The sequence below is a fragment of the Halichoerus grypus genome, chromosome 6, assembly GCF_964656455.1.
Source record: "Halichoerus grypus chromosome 6, mHalGry1.hap1.1, whole genome shotgun sequence".
In the NCBI taxonomy this organism is placed as follows: domain Eukaryota; kingdom Metazoa; phylum Chordata; class Mammalia; order Carnivora; family Phocidae; genus Halichoerus; species Halichoerus grypus.
Genome location: NC_135717.1, coordinates 131980165 through 131999349, shown reverse-complemented (window position 1 = coordinate 131999349; position 19185 = coordinate 131980165). Strand labels below are relative to the sequence as shown.

Sequence of the window (19185 nt, the reverse complement as noted above, 5' to 3'; positions counted from 1 at the left end):
GCGCGCCCCAGCCCCACCACGTCCGCCAATGGTGGGAGAGGGCTGGGTCGGCCGCCTCCGCGAAGGGGGAGGCCCGGGAGCGCGGCGCGCGCAACCTGGGCCTGCAGCCTCCGCAGGGCGGGAGGGGGTGTGGGGCGCTCGCGCGACCGGCCGGCCTGGGCCGCCAGTTCCCCCGGGGTGGGGCTCGGCTCAGGCCGCCGCGCCTCGTTTCGCGCGCGGCCCTGGGGACTTCTTTATCCGTTGTGCTATTTCTGTGTGCCCTGTGTTTACAGCTCCCGACCGCGGTGGAAACTGCAGGCACCAGGCGTATCTAAGTGCAGCCCCCAAAAGTGAAACCAAAATTAACAGCTGTGCGATATATTAAGGCCACACTGCCGGCTACTGGAGTTGTATACAAATGAGTTATTTCAAGACTTGTTTAAAAAAAAGTATGATTAAAACTACTGCAATATAGACTTGTACACGATGCATACAAATGTTCAAGTTGGAGAAATAGAAGACTGGTGGGTACCGTGATGGGGGGTGGCGGGGGCGATAAAGAACAGTTTTCACTTCATGCTTTTAGAATGTTTGGGTTTGTTTATATAACATTCATTCTCATTAAGAATATACATTTATATATTAGGAACTCTACTGAAAGACTCACCTTGCCCCTTTTGGCACATAGGCGTGGCAATTTAAAAAATGAGTAAGGACGTAAGAATTGAGGTGGCTCAACACAAAAGCACGGAAAGCAATTAGTTCCTTTTTTATAGGAACTTTCTTTTTTTTATATAAAGTTATAACTTTCCCCTCTCCCACTCCCTAGCCTATAAAAAGGAATCTTTCTTAAACATACTGGTCACTCAGTTGATTTAATTGTTAACATTATTATCTTCAGGGATTTAGTTTGGCTTTTTAAAAAATCTCATCTTTATAATATCAAATATAGTAAGGTTTCTGGTTGTGAAACTGTGTGCTTGACACAGGATAAAAGAAAACCTCAAGAGATGGAGAAAATACAAGAGAAGAACAGAAATGAGGGAAGAAGCGATAGGATTTAAGGTGCTGGGGAGAGAGGTGGATGAGGCAAGGATTCTATCTTTCAAGAAATTGGTATTAAAAACTTACCATGTGTAACAAGCACTACCCAAGGCCACAGGTAGTGAACAAGATAGTCATACTCCCTGCTGTCACAGAATCTACCAGGCTGACTCTGAACTTCCACCCAAAGTGAATGAGAATACCACTGACAAAAAGTCTGGAGGAAATGAAAAGTTGCCTGGTTGTTTTGAATGATGCATCACAGAACAAAGAGTTCGGTGGTAGAAAATGTGGAACTGAAGCTCAGGCTAAAGACAGAACTTTTGAGGGGGATGATTGGCTCAACATGTAAGAACTGATGAATTCCTCAAAGGAGAGAAGAGACTGGACTGGGATAAGGCAGCAGGGGTAGAAACAGCAAAGAATGAGAAGAATGATCAGAAAGCCACGCAACACAGGCCATATAATGGTGTCCCAAAGATGGTGTCCCAGAAATGGTGAGTCAAGTAATGATACTGAATACTGCAGGAGTCAAAGAAAATGAGGGATGAGAAATCACACTGAATCTTGTCACTCGAAATCTGTTCCTATTGTTTGTGACTTTACCATTAAGAAAAAAATGCAGGGGTGCCTGGGTGGCTCGGTTGGTTGAGCAACCTACTCTTGGTTTTGGCTCCGGACATGATCTTGGGTGAGGGGATGGAGCCCCGAGTTGGGCTCTGTGCTCAGGGGGGAGTCTGCTTGAGATTTTCCTCTTCTCCCTCTGTCCCTCCCCCTGCTCACGTGCGCACTTTCTCTCTCTCTCTCTCTCAAATAAATAAATAAATATTTAAAAAAAATTCAGACCAGCTGCTGCTGTTGCCCTGCATTTCACTATTATCCTATGTCATTCTGCCCTTATACTTACTCCAGGCTTTTCTGGAAGCAGACTTCTGCTTAATTTTTAGTAGCATTGCTCTTGATACTCTCCTTTGTTTCAAGAGATGGAGACACCTTGAGCATCTTAATATTCTTTGGAACCTAAACTCTGCAAAGACATTCACAATAGACTTTTGTCCTGGTCCTAGGACCACTTAATACTTGCATTTATTAATGATAAAAAAAAAAGAATAAGGAAAAATAAACAAGATTTATCTCAGAAACAGTGTATAGAATGTTTAGAATGCTGAAATTGTCACAATATTTACTTGGCGGTCTAAAATTACAGAAGTAGGGGGCACCTGAGTGGCTCAGTCATTAAGCGTCTGCCTTTGGCTCAGGTCATGATCCCAGGGTCCTGGGATCCAGCCCCACATCGGGCTCCCTGCTCTGCGGGAAGCCTGCTTCTCCCTCTCCCACTCCACCTGCCTGTGTTCCCTCTCTTGCTGTCTCGCTCTCTGTCAAATAAAGAAATAAAATCTTAAAAAAATAAAATAATTACAGAAGTAGTTCAAATTCCGATTACCTTTCCAAATGTCTGGAGATAAATAGTGTTAGTTAAAAAGCAAAATCCCACTAAATGGTTAATATAAACACAGGCATTTTGTTTCTGTTTCGAGAAGTAATCAACTTTTTGTTTAAACTTGTCAGTTTAAAGTATGCAGAAACATCCACAGAATAATTAATATCTAATGTAACCACTGCCTAGAATTCACATTTGTCATTTCTACTTCAGGTATATTTAAAAAAATGGAATATTTAAAAAAGTTGAAATTCCCCAATTTTTGTTCTTGATCTCATTCCCCTTCCTCTGTGAGGCAGTTATAACTATCAGTTTGGTGTACACCCATTGAGTCCATGTTTTTTATAACTCTGACTATAAATTCATGAATCTGTACATACTAAATACAGTAGACTGCAAACATACAAAAGGAATTACTGGGCCAGGGGGTAGTAAGCCTTATGCCGAGTTTCAAAATCTAACAAGAAAAGCTGTCTTATCTTTTTTCAGTATTGTTTTGTCTGTTCTAGGATGTCACTTTTAGAATTAGTTTGTCTAAATCATAAAAAAGAATCCTATTGGAATTTTGATTCAAATTGCATTGGATCAATAGATTAGTTTGATGTCTTTTCAGTCTGGATTCTTCATTGTCCTAAAGAACATGACACTTTTTTTCAGGTCTCTCTTCACATCCTTTAATAATGTTTTATCATTTTCTCTTTAGGACAATGATTGATTTTTGTATTTTGATCTTACAGCCATTAAAACTGCTGTATTTTGTTTTATAAATACTGCTAGTTTTTCAGTAGATGCTCTTGAATTTTTTATGAAAATAGTAATATCATCTGTAAAAATCATCAATCTGTCTCCTCTTTTCTTATAACTTCTTTTCTTATAACCATTAGAGCAATTATTATTTTATGGAATAGTAGCAAAGATAGTGAACATCCTTGTCTTATTCCTGACTTTAATAAAAATGCTTTTAAAGTTTGATGTTTGATGTAAGTTTTAGGTAGGTGCCCTTTACTACATTATAAAAGTTTCCTTCTATTCATGTTTTGGAATTTTTAAAAATGTGAATGAGTGGGAATGCCTGGGTGGCTCAGTCGTTAAACGTCTGCCTTCGGCTCAGGTCATGATCCCAGGGTCCTGGGAATGAGCCCCACATCAGGCTCTGTACTCAGTGGGGAGCCTGCTTCTCCCTCCGCCTGCTGCTCCCCCTGCTTGTGTGTTCTCTCTCTCTCTGACAAATAAATAAAATATTTTTTAAAAATGTCTTCTTTAAAAAAATATGAATAAGTGTTCAGTTTTATCTAATACCTCTTTATGTATCTGGAGATGATCATGTGGCTTTTCTCCTTAATCTGTTAATATGTTAAGACTGTAGTGATAGATTTTCTAATACTGAACCATCCTTGTATTTACTCAAATAGACTCTACTTAGTTATAATGGGTCTTTTTTTTTTAAGATACTGATGAACTGAATTTGCAACAGAAATAGTGTAACAGGATGATATGGAGCGTAACTGATAGCTTATCCTGTCCTTAGAGGTTACCAAATATCTCAGGGATTTAAGTGGAGATATTGTCCTATTGAGAACAGTTACTCAATTCTCCAAGGCTAAGTTCAGATACGGTCCCGTTCTTGACCTGGGATTCTGGTTCCCACAGCTCAATACAGGCTCAACCGGTTTGATGACTTTTAGCATTGACAGTTTTAAGGGAGGACCAGGAGCAAAACAGGTTACCTTCTGGAGGAATGAAGAATTTATAACCTCACCTACCTGCCCCCTAATTATATCTGAGACTTGTGACTACATCTTGTCTGAACGTTGCTGAGCCACTCAACTGGCAGAAGAGACATAATGAGGTTGCGTAGTACCCCCTGCTTTGGTGTGGAAGGGTTTCTGGAGTTTCTCACAGGTCAGTGGTCCCTGAAAAAGATGGCAGGGGTATAAGGAGTTTTGCTGGTAGCCCCCAAGATGGCCATTGCCGTGGTACGAGAACCCTGGCAGCACCAGACACTATAGGATGTCCATTGGTGGAATGTGCTGAGTTGGGGCAAAAAAAGTTGAGCTTCATTCGATCCTCCCTGTCCAACTTCCTGCCAGGACTGGGCCATAAGACCCTTGCGAGAACTAGCTTTTGGATACCTGCCACCTGGAGGGAACTGATACCCAATTTGCATTAAACAGAGAGGCCAAGACAACCAACAGAAAGGGGACAGAAATGTCTCCCTCGTCTAGCTGGTATTTTTCATATAAAGAAAACATGAATATGTCCAACTAATAAAAGTGCAACAAATTTTAAGGGCAATCATATAAGGAAAGATCATTTTCCCCCTCCTCCTCTTTACCCCCATCAATGCCAAAGGAGTAAGGTAGTAGTTTTCTATTGCTGTGTAATGAATTACCACAAATGTAGGGGCTTAAAGCAATACAAATATATGGGCTCATAGTTCTATGTGTCATAAGTCCTAGTAAGCTTGACTGGGTTTCTCTGCTCCAGTTCTCACAAGGTCAAAATGAAGATTGGCCAACTTGGGTTCTTATCTGGAGGTTTTAGAGAAAAACCTGCTTTCTAGCTCATTCATTCAGATTGTTGTCCAAATTCAGTTCCTGGTAATTGTAGAACTGTGACCCCCTTTTCCTTGCTGTCAATGGGGCCCCCCTCTCAGCTCCCAAAGTCTACCTACATTCCTTAGCACATGGCCCCCTCCATCTTCAAGCAAGCAACAGCGTGTTGAGTTCCTCCCTTATACTTCAAATCTCTGACTTACTCCTCTGGGACTGGCCAAAGGCTCTTGTGATTAGAACAGGCCAATCCAGGGGCGCCTGGGTGGCTCAGTCGTTAAGTGTCTGCCTTCGGCTCAGGTCATGATCCCAGGGTCCTGGGATCGAGCCCCGCATCGGGCTCCCTGCTCCGTGGGAAGCCTGCTTCTCCCTCTGCCACTCCCCCTGCTTGTGTTCCCTCTCTCGCTGTGTCTCTCTCTGTCAAATAAATAAATAAAATCTTAAAAAAAAAAAAAAGAACAGGCCAACTCAGATAAACTCCTTTTTGCCGTGTAATATAGCATAATCATGGGCATAATATCTCATCATATTCACCAGGTTGTACACACACTCAAAGGGGAGAGGATTATACAGGGTAAGGATCGCTGAGGGTCAGTTCTGGAATTCTGCATACTGGTAGTAAGAACAGGGAAGAGGGTATGGGACGTGACAGATCCGTGCCTCACATCCCCATTTCCAGTTCCAGGTCACCAGAGCCACAAATTCAGCCTGGTCTAGGGCATGAGGAAGGAAAACTTTGAACCGAATATGAATTGAAGTTTCAAAATGAAGGAGTCAGTCTTAATAACTGAAATGAGACTGTTTTAATAACTAAAAGAACTGAACAATGATGAAGTTGGATTGAGATGTCATTGAGGGAAACTGCCTCCCAGTAAAAACAGGGATTACATAGTGCACTCAACAAAATACATTTGATTGCAGTAAAACTCCAATAAGAAACTTTTTTTTTTAAGATTTTATTTATTTTGGGAGAGACAGAGCATGCAAGCGAGAGAGCACAAGCAGGGGGAGAAGCAGAGGGAGAGGGAGAAGCAGACACCCACTGAGCAGGGCGCCCAATGGGGGGCTCCATCCCAGGACCCCAGGATCATGACCTAAGTCGAAAACCAACTGAGCCACCCAGGCGCCCCTATACTGGTATTTTAAATTTGGATTTTTTTTGTCTAGGTTTTTGAGATTGGTCTCTATTGTTCTTTCCTTATACACCCTTTTTTTTTTTTAAGATTTTATTTATTTATTTGACAGAGACACAGTGAGAGAGGGAACACAAGCAGGCGGAGTGGGAGAGGGAGAAGCAGGCTTCCTACTGAGCAGGGAGCCCAATGCGGGGCTCGATCCCAGGACCCTGGGATCATGACCTGAGCTGAAGGCAGACACTTAACGACTGAGCCACCCAGGCGCCCCTCCTTATATACTCTTATTTTGATATTAAGGTTTTAATGGTTTTATGAGTTGAGTAGTTTTTTTCTACTCTCTGAAACAGCTTATATAAGACTGGAATTACCTGTTCATTAAAGACTTGATAAAACTGGTCTATGAAATGATTAAGGCTTGGATATGTCTTTTGGTATTAGAAATTTTTGACTACTAAAGAAATTTCAATTTCTTTAATGATTAGTGTTTAGATTTCTCATTTCTCCTGAAGTCAGTTTTGTTCATTTACATTTTTCCTAGAAAATTATGCATTTCTGGGGCGCATGGGTGGCTCAGTCGGTTAAGCGTTTGCCTTCAGCTCAGGTCATGATCTCAGGGTGCTGGGACTGAGCCCCACATCGGGCTCCCTGCTCAACCGGGAGCCTGCTTCTCCCTCTCCCTCTGCCTGACACTCCCCCTGCTTGTGCTCTCTCTGTCAAATAAATAAAATCTTAAAAAAAAAGGGGGGGGCGCCTGGGTGGCTCAGTTGGTTAAGGGTCTGCCTTCGGCTCAGGTCATGATCCCAGCGTCCTGGGATCAAGCCCGGCATCGGGCTCCCTGCTCGGCGGGAGGCCTGCTTCTCCCTCTCCCACTCCCCCTGCTTGTGTTCCTTCTCTCGCTGTCTCTCTCTCTGTGTCAAACAAATAAATAAAATCTTAAAAAAAAAAATTATGCATTTCAAGCTCATGACTGATATAATTATGTATTGAGCAAATAATTGTGGTACAACCCAGAACTGGCAAATCTGACAGCTTAGGCAGAGATGGGTGTTCTTGGATGACATGTTGGCATGAGCTTCAGATTAAAATCTCACAAAAGTAGTATTGTCTTGCAAGACTGTAGAGCAATCTTTGGTGGCATTAAAGCTTTCCTCCCAAGGCAAGTTGGGTGGGGGTTGCTATCCTCAGTGGATGCTTTGAGTGGGTCAGAGAATTCCTGCCTTGGAGGTCAAGAGTCTCTGCCTGACCACTCAGTTTTATGCTGTTGCTAGTCTCTGAGTTGTTTGAAACTAACAACTACAACTGGATCCGGATGTTTCTGCTACTGATCTTCAAAGTGCTTAAAAAAGACACTGCCTTCTCCATGATGAGGCGTTGCCTCTTCGACAGATGGGTTTTCAAATTTTTTCTCATGTGGCTAGATCTAGAAGGGGACAGCCAACTTCTATTTGTCAGTCCTATAATTCAGGTCACTGTAACACTTGGTTTTGGTTTTGCTTTTAAAGTCATGATAGTCTGTTTCTTCATTGTGAGCCAACACTATCACTTACATAGAGTATGTCAGACATTTGGGGTCAGAACCCAAAATAAAGGACAGAAAGTTAAGAAAAAGAAGTACAAATGACTGGCCTTGCAGTACATGCTCAACGAAAAATAGCTCAGGACACTCTCATTGATGAGTCTTGTCAGCATAGTGAACTTACTCTCTTTGGCTGGAACAAACAGGCACTGAAAACATGGGGGGAATAGAGCTATAAACAATACATATTGTAATGGATTTTTACTAAGTAGAGGGGTTGCACACTTAACTCACTACAACTCGGACAGGCAAATAAAAAAATAACATTTTAATTTTACCTACAATTATTGCTGAGGCTATACTTGGATTTTAATAGGAAAACTAAGTGTTCAATATTATTTAAATCTGGCTGGGTTTGATCATTTAAACAGTCAATGTAGAGAGTTTCCAGTTTCTTTTAAGTAGAATTATTTATAGGTGCTTATGGTGTTTAACAGTTTATCTTAAGGATTTCAATGGGTAGTCATGCAATAAGTATTCTGGTTTTAAAAAATAGATGGATAAGGGTGCCTGGCTGGCTCTGCTGATGGAGGATCCGACTCTTGATCTTGGGGTTTTAAGTTCAAGCCCCACATTGGGTGCAGAGATTACTTAAAAATAAAATCTTAAAAAAAAAAAGATAGATAGAGGGGTGCCTAGGTGGCTCAGTTGGTTAAGCATCTGCCTTCCGCTCAGGTCATGATCTCAGGGTCTTGGGATCAAGGCCCACATCTCAGCAGGGAGCCTGCTTCTCCATCTCCCTCTGCCCCTCCCCCTGCTTGCGCTCTCTCTCAAATAAATAATAAATAAATAAATAAATAAATAAATAAATAAAATCTTAAAAAGAAAAAATATGGATAGAAAGGAAAAGAAAGGGAAAGAAATGTTCAGTTTTTTAGATTTCCCTCACTCTCTGCTTTTCTAAGTTGGTATTTTAGTATGGGGGGGAGCGGTGCTCCTGGCCATGTGCTGTTTGTGCTTTGTCAGCCCTGCACACATACTCTGCTTTCCAGCCTGATGTCCCTTGTCTACCAGGTTCCTCCACATTCTGTTAGCTTCTGACGCTGCTACCTAGAGGTTAAATCCCAGTCTCCACTAATAAAATCTAATCCCATTCCCTTGCTCTGTGAACCCCTTGGCTCTAGCACTTACTGCTTAGATTTGGGAGCTCCCTTTTTATTGCCGATACAAAAGAAAATCTCTCTTGATTTCAATTAGGCTATATATGCATATACATGTGTGTTTAAATTTAAATTTCTATTTATAGGGGCACCTGGGTGGCTCAGTGCGTCAAGCGTCTGCCTTCGACTCAGGTCATGATCTCAGGGTCCTGAGTTTGAGCCTGAAGTCGGGCTTCCTGCTCAGTGTCTGCTTCTCGCTCTCTCTCTGCCCACCCCCACCCCCGGTGCTTTCTCTCACTCGTGTTCTCTCTCTCTCAAATAAATAAATAAAATCTATTTTTTTAAAAAGTTAAACGCCTGGGTGGCTCAGTCAGTTAAGCATCTGACTTCGGCTCAGGTCATGATCCCAGGGTCCTGGGATCGAGTCCCACATCGGGCTCCTTGCTCAGCAGGGAGCCTGATTCTCCCTCTGCCTCCTGCTTTCTTTGCTTGTGCGCTCTCTCTCCCTCTGACAAATAAATAAATAAAATCTTTAAAAAAAAAAAGTTAAACATAAAAAAAATTTAAAAATAAATTTCTATGTATAAATGTATACATATTTAAATTTTGATATTTTATGCATCTATCTACATTTAAAGGGACTATACATGTTTCGTCCTCAGCAGTTATTCACCATAAAACCGACTTAATTTTTTAAAATAAAATTGAAATACATAAATAATACATAAATTCTTTTAAAAAGGGGACAAGGACAAATCCCCTTCCAGCCCCCCATCCCTGTCCCTCATCGTCCCTGAGGCAACCTGGCTTATCAATTAAGTTTGTGTCCTCTCAGTCCTTCTTTCATATATTTACACACCTTTACATGTGTTCCTTAGGCAATATGTAATTTCATTCTGTGGTGTCATTTATTTTCTTTTTGTATAAAATGGCATCAACAGTACATCCATAACTTGCTTTTCTATCCAGTCGGACATGGTGGAGAGCCATTAAGATCCGCACCAACTGCAATAGCATTCTCATAATGGCCTCCTACCACTGCTTACATAGCTTGAATGTACACTTTGTTAGCCATTGTTCTATTCATAGTTCAGTGTTTCCAGTTCTTCCCTATGAGGAAGGCTGCAATGGGCATGTTTGTACATGTTTGCTTATGCAAAGGGCCAGTCCTTTTCTAAAGCAGACACCAGTAGCTGGAATTGCTGGCTCATGGCATAGATATTTTTATGTTACTCGGTGTTGCCCAATTGCCCCTCTACATGATTGTATCAATTTTATATTCCCATTAGCAATGTGCGTGTATGCTTTCCCACACCCACATCAAGACATTTTATTAGAATGGCTAATTTTTGCCCCTATAACGATTGAAAATTGTTAACCTGATGTTCTAAATATAATAATTTTTTCTTGATAATTGGTGAGGTTCAGCTTCTATTCATATGTTCATTGGCCAATTATATTTATTTTTCTATAAATAACTTGTCCTATTATTTTTTTCCATATTCCCATTGGTCTGAGTTTTCCCCTTTTGTAGGAGTGCTTCATAGATCTAAATGCTAACCTGTTTTGTGCTAGACATATGGCAAATACTATCTCCTAATCTGTCACTTGTTTTTTGACTTTGCCCAAACATGTTGTAGGTGTTATTTACACTTACCAATCTTGTAACTTCGCTGATGACGCCTTTTATAGCAGACAACTTTGACATGCTCCTCGCATTGATCAGTCTTCGTGGAGTCAAACTTATCAGTCTATTCCTTTACATATTTTGCATTTAGGGTCTGGTTTGGAATGACTTCTAGTTTCCCAAAGTCATAAACATACTCTCCTATAGTCTATTCCAATATATGTAGAGTTTTCTTTTTTGTTTGGGTCTTTAATCCCTCCAGAATATATTTTTGTGAATGGTTATTAGGTAGAGAATATAACTTTATTTTTTATTTTTTTTTAAAGATTCTATTTGTATTTATTTGACAGAGAGAGTGAGAGAGCACAAGCAGGTGGAGCAGCAGAAGGAGAGGGAGAAGCAGGCTTCCCGCTGAGCAGGGAGCCCAATGTGGGGCTCGATCCCAGGACCCTGGGATCATGACCTGAGCTGAAGGCAGATGCTTAATGACAGCCACCCAGGCGCCCCAGAATATAACTTTATTTTTATCCAAACAAATGATCAGCAGTCCCAACGCCATTTACTAAATTTTAATAGCTCCCCTACTGAGAGGAGATTCCAATTTTATGGTACATATCACCCTAACTTGGATGAACTAGCCATCTACAGGAATAACCCACGCTAAGTAAAGGCTTACACACAGGCGGCTGAAATTAGGCAAATACCCCAGACTTATCTAAGTGAGCAGGATGTGTCCTTCAAATGAAAACTGTAACTTAGTTATCTTAGAGACTTCTGAAATTAATATATAGTAAAGGACTGCTATATTTATATACAGGAATTACGTACAAAATGGAATTAAATAGTAAGAATTTGATCATGATTGTCTGGCATGGAAATAATTCATTAGAGAAAAACATAAAATTTTCTAGGTCTTTCCATGGCTTAAAAGAAATAGCTTTCTACGTTAGTCTACTCCTTTACTTCTGATGATATGCCAGTTAAAAACCTTTCTGATAGTCTATCTAGTTTCACAGCTACCTTGACATAAAAGGAGGGGATGCCCACAGAGAGGAAATGAGTATTTCAGGTATATCTACTTTTCTGAATTGAGAAATTGATACTCTTACACATCAGTCCCTTAAGAGACTTTAAACAACTCAAACCAGATAGTTTTCTGAATTTCTAATGCTGTGGTTTTATCTCTAGTGCTGTATAGTGCCCAGTACATAGAAGGTATTGAGCCCATTTGTTGAATGGATGGATCGCCAAACCATCACTGTTGTTTTGTGTTAGGTTAACATTTTAAATGCTATGAATCATAGTCACCCCCAGCCCCGACTTGTATTACTGTGTAAATGATTTCTTTCTGCAGAGGGATACAGACCTACAGCATGAAGTAGAGCCAATCACATTCAAGGCAGATCACAAATACCTCATTCATTTATTCACTCATTCAATAAGAATTTGCTAAGAACTTATTAATCATGATGCTAAGCTCTGTGGAATACAATAATAATAATTTTTTTTAAAGACCATAGTTATCATATTTAACCAGACTCTAGTCTGGTAGAGGGGGTTATAATTGCGAGTAGTTGGAAGTTCTAAGCAGCAGATTAAAAACGGTGGTGAAACTAAGCTGTTTGTACTCAGAAATGAGAGAAAACCAGACAGATCCACGGACCTCCAGGGTCTTTACCCATCCAACCAAGGGTCAGGTATCAAGTACAAAGTAAAAACTCTAGGTCTTTCCAGAAGATTGGGGAATCACACAGATCAGCAGACCAAGAACTGTTAGACATTTAGGTGCTTTCCAATTTTTTGCTATTAACAATAGGGTCATGATAAACTTCCCTGGACAAAAATCCTTATGCACATCTTTGCTTCCTTGGGATCAACTCCTCCTTCCTTGGGATCACATGGATTCTCTGGGTCAAAGAAAGGCTATGCCAATTTACAGTCTTGCAATCGATAGAAGAGAGTACTTGTTTCCCCATATCCCTTGGCTACACTAAATTTAGAAAGACATGGATCTATAGGTCTCTATGAAAATTCAAACTGAATGTTTGCCAATTTTATATATTAAGAATTTCCATTTTCATCTCATATCTATTTTAATGAGTTAGAACAACTTGTATGTTACATTTATTTAAAAAAGGAATTCGCTTTACATTATATTTGCAGTGACCACTGGGGTCTTGTTTGTTTGTACTAACATTCCTGACTTGCAGGAGAAGTGCTCTGCAATGCTTTAACGGGTGGGTGGAAGGTAGAAGTGATAGAAGGAAAAAAGGGTGGGGGAGAGGGTTAAGAAAAACCCATACTATGATAGGAAAGGAAGACAAAAAGAACAAGAGCGAGGAAAAAAACAAAAAAGCAACCACGGAAGAGTGAGAAGGCCCAGACTTCTGCACCACAGGCTCTATCTTTTGGTTCAAACATTTAGCAACTGTAGCTTCCTTTATCATTAGAGGAGGAAATGAAGAAGTAAGCACAATTATAGGCTGAGAAGTAATGACGGGGACCACCATGAGAAATCAGCACAGATTTTTTTTTTAAGATTTTATTTATTTATTTGAGAGAGAGAGAGCACAAGCAGGGGGAGCGGCAGAGAGAGAGGGATTTGGGGCTCGATCCCAGGACCCTGAGATTATGACCCAAGCCAAAGGCAGCTGCTTAACCGTCTGAGCCACCCAGGTGCACCGCCCCTCCCTATTTTTTTTTTTTTTTTAAGATTTTATTTTATTTATTTGACAGAGAGAGACACAGCGAGAGAGGGAACACAAGCAGGGGGAGTGGGAGAGGGAGAAGCAGGCTTCCCGCTGAGCAGGGAGCCCGATGTGGGGCTCGATCCCAGGACCCCGGGATCATGACCTGAGCCGAAGGCAGATGCTTAACGACTGAGCCACCCAGGCGCCCCCCCCCCCATTTTTTAATGGAAAAATCCTTGTGCTGCGATTTGCTAAGTCACCAAGATTTTAGGGCTCTGACCCCCATTAGTCACTCTTTCCTTTTAAGCAGTTCCCTCTCTGGTTTTCTAACTGACTATTGTGTTGTTAATAAACCCAGCGGGGCCCTTCAAACCTCTGAAAAATCTGAAAATGAATTCAAATTCTAATAAGCAGCATTTCTGAATGTTAAATGTAAATCAATTGACTACCTATTTTATTTCTTTCTACCTCTCAGGATCTTTTTCTATTTAAGGGAATTTACTGAGCTAAAATTTAATTTGAATACTTTCAAGAGGCCTTAGTTTTAAGATGACAGAAGAGGGAGTTTCTCTACAGAGTCTAAGACTTAGAAAGTCGTGGCTCCCTCTAACGGTCAGAAAATGCCACAATCTGTGGTTTTGTTTTCAAACTTAGAGGCAGTGTGGTTAGTATTAAAAATCTGGGTAAGGCTAAACGTTTCAGCCCTCATCACTTCAGCACTTTTGGGGGCACCCGGGTGGTGCATTCGGGTAAGTGTCTGACTCTTGGTTTGGGCTCAAGTCGTAATTTCTGGGGTCCTGAGATGGAGCCCCGCATAGGGCTCCATGCTCAGCTGGGAGTCTGCTTGAGTTTCTCTTTCCCTCTGCTCCCTCCCCACCTCTCTCATAAATAAATACATCTTTATTTTTATTTATTTTTTTTTAAAGATTTTTATTTATTTATTTAAGAGAGAGAGAGAACATGAGGAGGGGGTGGGCAGAGGGAGAGGGAGAAGCAGGCTCCCCGCTGAGCAGGGAGCCCGATGCGGGGCTCGATCCCAGGACCCTGGGATCATGACCTGAGCCGAAGGCAGACGCTTAACGACTGAGCCACCCAGGCGCCCCAATAAATACATCTTTAAAAACGTGTCAGCACTTTAAAGTTATAAACCCAAACATACCACATAAAAAAGGAAGATAAATCAATAATTTTGTTGTTGTTGTTTTTTTAAATAAACTCTACACCCAACGTGGAGCTTGAACTCACAATCCCAAGATCAAGAGTTGCATGCTCGACTGACTGAGCCAGCCAAGCCCCAAGAATAATTTAAAAAAAAATAAACTATTGTCGGGGCACCTGAGTGGCTGACTCTTGATTTCAGCTCAAGTCATGATCTCAGGGTCCTGGGATCAAGCCCCACATCAGGCTCTGTGCTCAGTGCAGAGTCTGCTTGTCCCTCTCGCCCTGCTCCTCCCCTCTGCTCTTTCTCTTTCTCTCTCAAATAAATAAAATCTTTAAAAAATAAATTCTTGTCTGTTTTTAAAAGTAAGGCTGAGGGGTGGGGGAATTGGAGACATGTTGGTCAAAGGGTGAAAACTTGCAGTTAGAAGATTAAGTTTTGGGGATCAACTGCACAGCGTTGTGTTTATCGTTAACAATACTGTATTATATACATCAAAGTTGCTAAGAGACTAGGTCTTAAATGTTCTCACCACAAAAAAAAAAAAGAAAGAATTATGTGAGGTGATGGAGGCATTAGTTAAGGCTACGGGGGTAATCACACCACAACACGTAAGTGTATCAAAGCTGTACGTTTGTAGAGCTTACACCTGCATAATGTTATATATAGTTGTCCTGTAATTGAGATAAACTATATCTCAATAAAAATAAAAGATAAAAAATAAAAGCAAGTGAAAAAAAAAGATAGATTAATGGATACATATTTACCAGAGTACCAATTTACTTGTTTTCTGATATATTTTCTAAATCAGCAGCTGTTTAAAACATGTATTTCTAAAATTTCAGTAAAAACAATATTATATAAATTGTGCAAATAAATCACTTGAAATTTAAGTACCAGTTTTTTAAAAGGTAGAGTCTTTATCATGATTAAAAATTAAGTTAAAAAAAAAAGTAAACTAGAATCTAGACCAGAATGTTGCCCAGCATGGGTGAAAACAGTCATTTAGCTCAATGTAAAGAGAGAAATCCTGTGTGACCAGTCAAGTCCTGAGCTTCTTCAATTATCACTGCAATCCTATCTGCTAGGTATCAAAATATTTTAAGCAGGAATTTGGCTGTGATCCTTAATTCATATATTTAACAAATATGTACTGGCACAATGCAAGGCATTTGAAAGATCACCTGATCAAAATAAAAAGTCCTGGGGCGCCTGGATGGCTCAGTCCGTTAAGAGTCTGCCTTCGGCTCAGGTCATGATCCCAGGGTCCTGGCACTGAGCCCCATGTTGGGCTCCCTGCTCAGTGGGGAGCCTGCCTCTCACTCTCCTGGTCCCTCTGCCCCTCCCCTTGCTCTTGCTCTCTCTCAAATAAATAAAAAGTATTAAAAAATAAAAAGTCCTTGCGTTTTGGGAGCTTGCAGTGCAGTAAAAGAGAAAGACTACAAACAAATATCTAATTGCAAATTGGGATGAAGCTTTAGAAGGAAGAGAACTGGGTTCTTAAAAGAGAGACTAATAGGGGCATCTGGACAGAGAAGTAGATACAGACTCCCTGAGATCTGCATGAAGGGGAGTTCCTCAAACAGAGGGTGGGGACAGCTTTGCAGCCAGACGGAAACTCTGACGGAGACACCATAACTAATAATCACTCAATTAGTCATAAGGCTGCAGTGTACAATAGGTGATATATTAACAAGAAAATTCTTGCTCCTCTATGTGTCATTGCATAACATTTTAGTATTTTGCATACGGCCATGTTCTCTGGCCTTTAGATTGAGGCTCTGTGATGAAAGGAAATGTCTTCCATTTACTTCCATTTTTCTGGGTTAGTACAGAGTACTACATGCAGAAGACTCTTAACTCATGCTGCCAATTGAATAAAGGACTATTTCTTTGAGACTACCTCGTTGGGAAAGTCCCCTTGGTTAGATTGCTTCACCAGGGATTTTGTATTCTTAGCATCTAACAGCATGTCTGTTATATCCAGTGCTCAATACATATTTGTGGAACCATGAAGAAAAGACCAAGTAAATGAATACATTTCTCACTACACTCATGTCTATTTCCATGTGTCCAATTAAACCACTCATGTAATCATTCAATCATTCAACAGATCATCACTGAACACACGCAGTGTGCCAGGCATTGTGCCAGTGTTGGGGGTACACAGATGAGCAGAAACAGACAAGACTCTACCCTTGTGAAGCTTATAGTCTGTTACGTATTACAAAAGTCAGAGGTAGAAAATTGATCAAGCATATTCTGTGTTTATTTTATTGCCAGGAGAGAGTTCCTTGATTTCCAGAAGCTCCGAGCAGGATTCTTGGTGAACAGCAGCCAGAGTCTACTATTAGGGCTGAGATGTAGACAACAAAAGGCTGGTGGACTGGGGTTGGTCTCTCAGTAAAGAATGTGGTTCCGTTGCAGGCCAGATGACAGAGTGCCTATAACTAGGAAGTAAATCTAACTTTTTGAGTTAGGTTTGCAGCTTCACCCAATGCCTGTGGATTGGAGCTGAGGGGAGTTGGGGGGGTAGGGGGGTGGGCTGAGAAGAAGCAAAGCAGAGAAGATTCCATAAAGAAGATTAAAGAGATGCTGCTGGGTCAGCGCAAACATCTCAAGAATGTGACATGGGTGGTCTCACTGCCCTTGTTTGGGGTAAGGCTGTCCTTTCCTACCCAAGCTGACAGTGAGGTCCCCTTCCCTTCCCTCCTAGAGAGGGAATCTGCATAGGTTTGGCAGTAGGGCATTCGACTTTTGTGACCTCCTGACAGGACTGTGCAGAAGTTAGACAAATCCCTCCAACCAACCTGCGTTGCAGAGATAGAGAACCTGCCAGAGTGGATCGTTCGGTTTCACAGCTCATTGCTCTTTATATCTCATTTAGAATAAGACAAAAGCTTCATAAAGACTCAATGCATCTGTGACTGCTCAAGTTGAGAGAGAAACTTTTCAGGGGAATTATTCAAGAAACTCCTTTCCATTGAGCTACTGTTCTGTCCTCAGGTGACAGACGTGATGTGTCCGTGGCTCTGACAGCTTCCGGTTCTCCAGACCCAAAGTAGGAGGGATAAATTCTATACATTATATACCAAAAAAAAGAAAGAAAGAAAGAAAGAAAAGAAAAGAAAAAGAGAAAAGAAAGAGGAAGAAAGAAAGAAAAGCTTTTTCATGCACTAACAAGGAAGTTTTTATCTATTGAGTGATTGTTTTCTCAAAAAGAGGCTCTAAAGATTAGAGGTTCTGTGGCCAAACCTCCTGGTGTTCTAGCTGTGTCACCACTTTCCTAGTCTCAGCATGCCTCGGTTTCCTCATCTGTAAAATGGGGATAACAAGATTGTTAGAAGGATTAAACAAGTTAGTACATATACTATTATAATTTTTAATGATAAGAATATGGAATCCCCCTTGAAGGAACCACAGGGGTCATAAAAAATACTGCCATTATCCAGAACAGACTAATCTCTTTCTTATCTTGTCTTTTTTTTTTTTTTTTAAGATTTATTTATTTATTTTAGAGAGAGAAAGAGAGAGAGTGGAAGCACAGGGAGGGAGAGAGAAACTTCAGCAGACTCCCCGCTGAGCTCAGAGCCCAACATGGGGCTTGATCTCAAGACTCTGAGATCATGACCTGAGGCGAAACCAAGAGTCGGGATGCTTAACTGCGCCACCCAGGGGCCCCTCTTCCTTAAATGCCAAGCTATTTCCTGCCTTGGGGCTTTGGCCCTTGCTATATCACCTTTCCAGAAACCTCTTCCCCAGTCCTGGGCATGGCAGACCCCCTTCCACCCTTGAGGTCTTGGGTCAGAGGTCATCTCTTCAGAGAGGCCTCTTCCAAAGCAGCCCCTCCTCCATCCTTAGCTACTGTCTATCCCGTTCCCTGTGTTTATTCTCTTCACGGAATTGATCACGCTCTGAAATCACCTTGTTTACGTCTCCCCTTGTTGGGCGTCTCCGTCACTGGAACGCAAGCTCCACAGGGGCAGCGGCCATGACATCCTGAAAGCCTAGGGCAGCGAGTCACCAAGCTTCGAGTGAACCTCTTGCAAGGGTCTTGTGAGGGCAGAACTCTTCATAATAATACTAAGACTTGATTGGCTTTGCACTGACACGTGCGGACCAACTGACGGTGAGAAGACGAGGGGGGGCAAAACTCCCGGCACTGGCTGTACCAGCCGTCACCGCATTCTTCTCCACCACCACGCCCTCGCGTGAAACAACAAAAGCCAGTTTCACTTAAGAGTCGCTTAACAAAGTCCTTGAAGAACAGTCACAATGATTCATATTAGGTAGTCCCGACCCTTGAATACAGGACTTTTCAGGGGCCTGGGTGATACAAAGTACACAGAGCACTGGGGCTGGGCCCTGACGTATGCACGCGGGGACCTCAAGGAAGAGCTCTCCCCTCGCCGAGTTGTGAACTGCAGTTTTCATGGGACACCATTGTTTCTTGAAAGAACGGTGACGAACTATGGGCAGAAGCACAGAAGGAAAGATGCGCTTTTGAGAGCTGACTGCTTAGGGCTGATCGCGTCTAATAGGTGACCAGCACTATTTTACCCACTGGTAACAGACACGTTTTCTGCTCTCTGGAAGCTTCTAAGAGAATAAAGAATCGAGGTCAGGATGGAGATTTGCCTCATATTTGAAGCAAGGGGCTAGGAGGAGAAAAAGAGTTCAAAAGGAAACCATTTAGGAAACGCATTAATTAAAGTAACATCTCTGTGAAGCACTATTGTTTATTATTAGCAAAGCAGAGTGGTTAACGGCTCTAGGCCAAAATGGAGAAACGATCCTCTATAACTAGAACCATAATCGTTTTTTTTTTTTTTCAGCAAAAGGAGATTCGACTTATACTGATACTTTAAGGATCTTGCTTTT

General features: G+C 41.5%; 1 protein-coding gene and 1 long non-coding RNA gene across 4 annotated transcripts in view; one reads left to right on the top strand and one right to left on the bottom strand.

Moving 5' to 3' along the window:
* Positions 1–2: 2 nt before the first annotated feature.
* Positions 3–19185, top strand: part of LOC144382399 (uncharacterized) — a 21989-nt gene continuing 2806 nt past the window's right edge. The window contains exon 1 of the long non-coding RNA XR_013449272.1: positions 3–1520. This is a non-coding gene — a long non-coding RNA (uncharacterized LOC144382399). The remainder of the gene's footprint in view (positions 1521–19185) is intronic.
* The window catches only part of SLC35E3 (solute carrier family 35 member E3), a 26742-nt gene continuing 24107 nt past the window's right edge, over positions 16551–19185 (bottom strand). For all 3 annotated transcript variants that reach the window (XM_078076262.1, XM_036110420.2, XM_078076264.1), the window contains 2 exons: positions 17560–17619; positions 16551–16748 (listed from right to left, as the gene is read on the bottom strand). In XM_078076262.1, coding sequence (XP_077932388.1) covers positions 16578–16748; positions 17560–17619 — 231 coding nt within the window. In that variant the 3' untranslated portion in view covers positions 16551–16577. The remainder of the gene's footprint in view (positions 16749–17559; positions 17620–19185) is intronic.